At 38.5% G+C, this 9,113-nt stretch overlaps 1 protein-coding gene across 1 annotated transcript in view; it reads left to right on the top strand.

Moving 5' to 3' along the window:
• The first annotated feature begins 6,038 nt into the window (after nucleotides 1–6,038).
• Nucleotides 6,039–9,113, top strand: part of LOC115215647 — a 29,746-nt gene continuing 26,671 nt past the window's right edge. The window contains exon 1 of the mRNA XM_029784901.2: nucleotides 6,039–6,518. Coding sequence (XP_029640761.1) covers nucleotides 6,428–6,518 — 91 coding nt within the window. The 5' untranslated portion in view covers nucleotides 6,039–6,427. The remainder of the gene's footprint in view (nucleotides 6,519–9,113) is intronic.

Here is a 9,113-nt window from a genome sequence, read left to right as displayed (position 1 = left end):
TTATTCCTCTCCATACACTTTCTGCAACTTTGCATTGGCCCCTGAGCAGGTATCGCCATGACAACTTTCTATGTCATGGTCAATGCAACAATCACACACTACACACCTTCCTTCCAAGTACTGCTGTAAACAGCGGAAGTGAGCTAGAACATTAAAACTTAGTGCGCATGCACAGCAGAGTTCAAGATCAATCTGTACCAAGCAGCTTTACTCTACGTGCTTTAGTTTCGTTACTATGGCAACAGTCCTCATATCTATATTTACATCATGTTACACACACACACACACACACACACACTCTCTCTCTCTCTCACACACACACATACACACACGCTCACACACGTGCGCACACACACGCTCACACACACACACACTCGCACACACTCGCACACACACACACACACTTTCTTTCTCTCTCTCTCTCACACACACATACACACACCCTCTCACGCACCCACCCACACACACGCAGAAAATGAAAACTGATTGTCAGTTTGTATGTTCTTACTTGCGCGCACGTGCACACAATAATGCCCTGATGCAGTACCATACACTGGCTCTCTTAACTGATTGGAAGTGTTACTATGTACATTGTTTTGTCTTGGTACAAAAGATGGTCTACAGAAAATATCTGAAATAAACTCGACTGCTCTCACAAACAAGAATCTGAAAATGAACCCGATCGCTCTCAAAAATTAAGTAAAAAATCCGGAAGAATAATCCAGAATCCTTGTCCACTATTGGATCGATCCTAAAATCTAATCAGTTCTTGCCAGTCATGAGGCCAAACATCCCTGAAAGTTTCATCTGAATCTATCCAGCGGTTTTTGAAATATCTTGTCCACGGATAAACAAGCAAACGCGACTGAAACAATACCCCCGCCTTCGCTAAGGCGGAGATAATAATAATAACCTTTTCTATAATAGGCACAAGGCCTGAAATTTGTGGGGAGGGTATAAGTCGATTACCCCAGTATGCAACTGGTATTTAATTTATCGACCCCGAAAGGATGAAAGGCAAAGCCGACCTCGGCAGAATTTGAACTCAGAACATAAAAACGGACGAAATATCGCTAAGCATTTTGCCCGGCGTGTTAACGATTCTGCAAGCTCGCTGCCTTAGCCTTTCTATTCTAGGCACAAGGCCTGAAATTTTGGGGAAGGGAACTAGTCGATTACATCGACCCCAGTGTTTCACTGGTACTTAATTTATCGGCCCCGAAAGGATGAAAAGCAAAGTCGACCTCGGTGGAATTTGAACTCGGAACGTAGATGCAGACGAAATACCGCTAAAGATTTCGATGATCTATTCCTTTTGAACGGCAGTTTTCAACACAATTTCTAGTTAACTAAACACTTTTAAACTTCGTATACTGGTAGAATGTGTCAAAATAAAACATTTTTTTCTCTTGGTTTTCTTGAGAAAATTGTAATTTGTAAGTTTAACGTAGTTTAATCTTTCGAATTTTAATCAATCCTATGCCCTCTATTGAGCTAAAATCATTTGCTGCGTCTAAAACCGAGACAACATCCTGTCACTAACCTTAACCCTCACCCTAACCCTAACCCTAAATTTTAGCCTTTGGTTTTTTTTCCTTAATTGTTAAATTAATTTAATTGTTACGCGTGTGTCAAATTATTCGTTTTGTTTTTGTTTTGAGTTTTTGCTTTCGTTTTAGCCTTTCGTTATTTTCTTAATTGTTAAATTAAAATTATTTTCCATTGCTTTCGTTTTAGCCTTTCGTTTTTTTTTCTTTATTATCCTTAAATTAATTTAACAATTAAGAAAAAAAAACGAAAGGCTAAATTTAGGGTTAGGGTTAGGGTGAGGGTTAGTGACAGGATGTTGTCTGTTTTAGACGTAGCAAATGATTTTAGCTCAATAGAGGGCATAGGATTGGTTGAAATTCGAAAAATTAAACTACGTTAAACTTACAAATTACAATTTCTCAAGAAAGCCAAGAGAAAAAAATGTTTTATTTTGACACATTCTACCAGTATACGAAGTTTAAAAGTGTTTATTTAGTTAACTAGAAATTGTGTTGAAAACTGCCGTTCAAAAGGAAAAGATCCGATTTCGCCCGGCGTGCTAACGATTCCACCAGCTAGATGCCTTAATAATAATAATAATAATAATAATAATAATAATAATAATAATGATGATGATGATAATACTGATACAGTATCAGGCAGTGGCTCTCAGCGGTGACATTTTTCCGGGTGTAGTGTATCAAGCACTGCGTTGTATCTTTTCCTTTGTTATGGTAGTATGATATGAAGGAAATTTGGATGCTATTTTTAGAAAGTCGTTGCTATTTTGATGTTTTTCTTCCGTATTCTCTTCATAATTAAAGTGGTGTTTGTAATAGGGGAGGTAACTCTACACTAGAAAATCGGAGTGAGAAGGTCACCCTCATAAAAAACGAAATTTTTAAAAATCAAAATATTTATAACGTAATGGTAAATAGGGTGGTTGTGGTGCTACTACTACTACTACTACTACTGCTGCTGCTGCTGCTGCTGCTACTACTACTACTACTGCCGCCGCCGCCGCCGCCGCCGCCGCCACCACCACCACCACTACTACTACTACTATAGAATTGAAACTCGATGGTTAACCTGCAGAAAAGTACCATCCTGTATTCTGCAAGAATTTTAAGAAAGATTTTTGAGATTTGAGGAGACTTGTTGTTGCTAAACCTCAAGATAAAATATCTGTTAACTAAAGCAGCATGCACAAGCGAAATAATAATAATAATAGTTCTTTCTACTATAGGCCTATAAACACAAGGCCTGAATAGTTCACAAAACATTTGGGATGGTATTGGACGATACAACATGGGATATAACATGCGTGGAAAAATAAATGACAGTAGCAAAGAAACAATAAATTCCAAACAATGAATAATCTCCAAAAGGGGGAGATCTTCAAGGGTTATTAGCGGAAATTCCTTAAAACTACGGTCACCCTGACCACGAATGCAAATGTCCTCTTCTAGTTGTCCTCCTCTAATCTACAGGCACATGCTCAATGCAGGTTGTTCACTCGGATCATGCTCACCGCTTCCATCCACCTTTCACGAAATTTGCTGCAAGTCAACAATTCTCTTTTCACTTTCACTTTCCGTTTAAAGTGAAACTTGAGAAAAAGTCGATGACGGCTTGGCTAAAGAGTAAGGTGCCTGTCTTCAATTCTTTCAATCTCGTCCGCCATACTTCTTTCGCCAAACTCACCAAACAGATAAGGACTACATGTTCTTTTTGTTTAAATGAAGGATACTGGACAATCTTCACAATGGATTCAGCCAATAGCTAGATCCCTCCCACACTTCACTGCAAGTTTTAAAAATATTACCACAAGTCGGACACTGGACGAGTGCATGCAGAACGGGATCGCCGGTCGGCGCATCTCGAACAAGTGTGACTGACGGTATTTTCGTACCTTTAGAGTCATCTCGAAACGATACTCAACCAGTAGTGCCGTCAGGCCAAGGCTTTCTGGAAATCATTCATGAGCCCCTGTCCGAAAATTCTCCGGAACAAACCAGCCAGCCAGCCAGCCAGGTAATTTCTATTGACGTCCAGAGTATTTCTGAGAACATTGTTGCTTTTGATCGCCCCTAATAATCTATAGAGCGCTAACGTAGAACTTTCACCGAACACATTGTCCAACTGGTAGAGCTTGACTGGGGGAACCCAACTGGCTACGAGCGCTTGATAACATTCTGAATGTCGGTCTTTGCTTGACTCCAAGACTGCAGTTCAATCCAAAATACGAGCGGTGGAAAAACGAATATGACAAACAGATCAGCCACGGTATACCCAGTCTTCCGCACGACGAATATTGATTGCAAATGGAGCGCCTTCAGTGGCCAGTGAAACAGTAGAACATGTCCCTTCTACAAAAAGAATAGCAGACGTTCCAGTATGGTCAGACGTGAACTGAGGCGAGGCACGAAGATTAGACGGTTAACAGATGACAGAAATGAAGTAGACATTCGCTATCTCTACTCTGTCTTTCAGAGATAGCATTTTCTCGGCCCATTTTTGTGTGAGACTAGCTATCATGACGTCTCGTTTCTGCAATAGCGGCTCAAGAGTTACTACATGCAGAAGATACGAGAGGGGTTAAATTTGACGGGCCGAGTGCATGATACGGAATTGTTCTGATAGTTGACCATTCACCCAAATCATCGAGCAGATGTTGCTGTTCACTGCAGTAATCTAACCCCAGAAGAGGGGAATTAAAATCAATAGTAGTTAGCTGCCAAGCGTTGATTGTTGACCCTGTAGAACGACCGTACGAAAGGAATTGGTGACGAATGAATGACTCCTTTAAACACACAATAAAAGCCAAAATATGGATAAATGAATAAGAGTGCCAAAAGGAATGAGAGAGACGACACAGTCGTAATGTTTAAGAGAAAGGTTTTATTCAGGTGTTGACATGTGGGTAGCAGAGTGTGTGTCCGTGAGTGCGACATAATTGTGTGTCTGTGTTTATCAGAACCGCACTCGTGCAAGGCTCCTTGCCCTCACTCTACTCCTATGATGTATAATACGAGTTAGTGGTCTGTTCGAGATTATACATATTTGCTATCGACAAATGCCAACTTCTTCGCTAACACTTTGAACAAAACCTTGACATTTGCGCATAGCAGAGTTATGGGCTGAAATGTGGTCTCCCTTGTCGGAGTCCTTTTTCAGTAACACAAACGCTCCTCTGCTTAGAGAATTGGGGATTTTCCCGTTCGGCCCTCAATTGCAGTAGATGTCTACTAAGAAGTCACTACCGTAAAGCTCGTAGTGTAGATCATCCAAATCAAATGGTTTTGCTCCTTGTGCAACCAGCCATCGCTTCCTGTATTTCAGTAACTGTCGTCGGCTTTTCGCAACACTCCGTCTCCCTTTCCGAGAATTGCAGAAAAAAAAATTAAGAAAATTTAAGACACTGCAGTGCATTCTTGTTTTGGTGACGACAAGGTGATTATGGGCCATACATTTTATTGTTTGGCGTAAAATGCCTGACAAATTAGAAGGATTGGCTCTTGCTGTACATCTTGAAAATCTAATCATCCCAAGGAAGCTTTCAAGCAAACGCGGTCAGTCTGAAGTGAAGATAATGTGTGATGAATGGAAAAATGTTCCACCACTAAACGTGAATGGCACTCAGCTAAATCCCCACGGTTATTCCAAATGCTGTGCATCACTAACATTAAGGATCACTCCCGACGAAATCACATCCTTAGCATTGTTAGGACCTCACCCCGAAAACTGGTCCTTCTCTTCTGGGTCAGAAAATATTTCGCTCCCAAACAACAGCTAACACTATAAGGCTCAAGTGAGGACTTCAAGGAATACGGTTCCTACATCTGGGACGGTGCTGTCACTACATTCGCAGACATCCTGAATGGCCACTCAACTATTGGCATATACTCACTAACCGGCACGCTGTCTCTTTCGTTTTCCCTATTGCTAATATAACAGTTGTTGTTTCTCGGAGTTAGGAGACTTTGTACTTTCACCATTTAGGTACTCTCGGCCCTGTCGTTTCGCCAGCTCTCGTCACTTGTATTGCATCCGACCTCTCCGCCCTACTCACCAATCACTGTATCCAGTCCTTCCTCCCCAGAGCATCGATCCTCTAGATTATTTTCTCAGGTCTTGTCTTTCCCGCAAGTGTATTAACGGCATCAATCTCCCCGGTCTCGAATGGCTTGCGAAAGTTATGAACACTATCACTTCATTGAGACTCATACAATTAAAGAAAAAGACCAAAACGAAAGAATAAAACAAAAACATCGAAGTACTTTATTGATTCTAACAAAATAAACTAATCCGTTTTCAACAATATCGATTTGAGTGACATATATCAATAATTAGTTATTTCAAGTAAGCTGGTATCTTACTGTCATACTTTTGTTATGTACAAGCGTTTGTTCATAGCTTTCTTTCTTGGTCAGTAGAATGGTTTTATACAAAGTCTACTAGTATACTTAATTACATACACATACATACACATTTCGTCACTGACAATAATAATTTTCAAAATTGCTAAGTCATATCATGTACGTATCTCATAATACAATTACGTGTGCAGATAAATATTTCGTTCATAAATTAAAAAAAAAAAAATCCTAAAGAGTTCCTGCAGGTATTAACGAAAAATAATATATAAACAAGTAAAAGTTAATCTATAAGGCCCGTTCTGTGTTCGATAAGCTAGTTAGGCACAACAAGAATCTATATATTGTAATACGATGACTGCTCCAGCGGTCTCGCCCACACCATTATTGAAAAGATCTTCCTTCTTCCTTCAGCTGGAAAAAGCCTCGACATGAATACGACGACTACGACGCACCGTTTACATCGCTCTCTTACGTTAATCTGTTTGCGACACACTCGAGCACACGCAGAGCTATAGACGATGGCCCAAAGCGAAGATGAACACAAAGTTGAAGTCTACATTTATGATTTATCCAAAGGAATGGCCACAGCTCTTTCAATGCCTTTATTAGGTAAGTCTCACACCGATAGCTAAACTCATATATCGCCGCTACAGGTATCTATCTGCGTTAACGATCTAACTGCTCGTCCATGCAACTGTCAAATACACACACGGCCAAGAACCAACGTGAAAATTGACAACATTCATAAGTGTGTTTGTTTGTAAACATATATATGTCCACAACACAGACGAGTTTGTTATGTATGTAGAAAATGCTTATACTTTCTAGCTGGCTAAAAATATTTTTTCAACTACCTTTTTAAGACATCTGTATTTATTACCTGTGTGCTGTGCAATATTCGATAGTTAAGAAATGGATAATTTTAAACGAAATCTTATGTCTATATTTTTAATTCCTTAGATTTGTAATCTCATCTGATAAAAAAAAAAACCCCCAAAACCCCCCAAAAAAACTTTAAAGATTTCTCTCGGAATATTTCTTACGGAAATTACTCCGGCGTATTTTCAAACGAAATGTCCTAGATTGAATAATACTACTTGTATCCGAATTATACTATAAAATAAATTACTAATCTATTTACGCTCATTGCTACTGTCAAATATCTGACATTAAGCCCTGCTTTTCAGAAAATGAAAAATTAATAAAAGACATGAAAAGACGCTGTAAAATAGCTACACGCGCTTATGTTTAGTAAATGTGTGCTGTGCATGCCTTTCTCAAGGACATTTTAAATGAAATGAAAAGGCTACAAATGAGATAATAAACTGGACGACAGAATCAGTTTACCTGGAATAATTTGTCTTCTTTGCTCGCCACTCAGAATGACTGTTGATGAATTAAGGTGATTTTAGATAACATGAAAGAGTTAAAGAGTTTCTTTGAAACGGAATTTCAGAATTCCTTGGTAACTAATGTCCGTAATATAAGCTAGTTATTTTATCTTATAGTTTACTCCGCATCTAAACGAGCTATTTCAATGCTTGTTAGCTAATGGTCATAGGTAGGAAATGAATTTTTAACGTAAAAACATATCGAGCAATTTATCGTAAATCTATAAATATTCTTTAAAAATAACTCACACAGTAGTTATAATAAAAAACAATTTTGATTTGAATTTATTTAAATTCTGTTAAAATAACATCTTTTTTCTTTTGAAGGAGAAAATATTTTTTCGTCATATAATATTTATTAAATTAACTCTAGTAGGTGCACTTGAAATAAATGCCTCACAGCAAGGAAGCAATAATTTACTATTTTACAATGACTCGGCAAAAGAAAAGTAAGGGAGATAAATACCATCTCCACAAGATGACAGTCTAACTATAACATAGTTGTTTAGCACCATGTCAACCCTGCTCACAGAGACCGATGAATGAATGGTCAAAATTAGTCCAAGCCGTGACCATCGGGTCATTTCAAGGATAACTATGACTACAGCATTTAATATGTTTTCCATAAAAGATGTTACGATGTGATTCGAGTGCTATTTGATTGCTATTTACTTATTGTTCGGCCACTCGTATTTGGGGGTCGTCGAAATGATAGCTTTCATTTTTAACAAACGTAATACTATACTTATAATCTTGACTTTAAATATTGTACTTGTGTTTTGTTGTGTCTGGGAAGAATGCTTTAATCTAGCGTATCTCACTTTACCAAGCTATCTGCTAGAAAAGTTTGGGCATGTTGTCTATATAATGGAATTGAAAGTTTAGATACCTGTGGAGTATTTCCCCCCATTATAATTGTTTTGTGGTTTCAAGGAGCTGGAACGGATCGCCGATTTGTGACGTCCGTGCGAAGCGAGGTGATGGGAATGGCTCCTTAGTACATCACACAATCGATACAATAAATATAAATAGAATAATTCATGTATGTGTCAGAGGGAAATAAGAGACTCAACCGGATAGAATGTTTAAGAGAAGATTTATTGATATATTAACATGTGTGATTGTGTGTGCATCATATATACAGAATAATAGACATGCCGTCATAAAAATAAGATGTATGCGTGTGTATGTAGGCATAGATGTATGCATGTTAAGAACATACAAGGATGGCGATGAAGAAAAGACAGTGAAAGAGTCTATAGCCATCGAAGTGAGACGTAAGTTCATAGACACAAGGTTGATGAACACCAATTTGTATTCAATTGTACTCGATAGTTGAAATACTGTATTCAGAAGTTGCGGTGATGATGCAGAGCCGGTTGTGGTACATGTGCAAATAGATAATTAGAATACTTGCATTTAATGACTCAGAGAAGAAAAATGCATGTAAGTGCTGCTATGAAAGGTTGCTAAGTGTGGAAAATGCATTGGAAAAGGAGAGTCTTTCAAATATAGAACTGAGGGACCAGTCATCAGAGTTGACAGCAGTATGATAAATAAGGCAAGTAAAGATATGAAGACAGGGAAAGCTCTTGGACCAACAAGAATAACTGCTGAGGTACTTTAAATATCTGGAGTAGGATATAGTTAGCTACGACAAGGGTAAAGGTGATGCCTTAATTAGAAACAACTACAGATGTATCAAACTGTTGGACCAGGTCCTAAAAGTTACAGAGAGAGTTATAGCTTAATTGATTAGGAATAAAATTAACCTAGATGAGATACAGTTTGATTTTCTACCTGGAAAGTGTAC

Source organism: Octopus sinensis, linkage group LG1, assembly GCF_006345805.1.
Source record: "Octopus sinensis linkage group LG1, ASM634580v1, whole genome shotgun sequence".
Taxonomy (NCBI): Eukaryota; Metazoa; Mollusca; class Cephalopoda; order Octopoda; family Octopodidae; genus Octopus; species Octopus sinensis.
The sequence above is the reverse complement of the archived record's forward strand: the minus strand, read 5'-3'. Positions and strand labels throughout refer to the sequence as shown.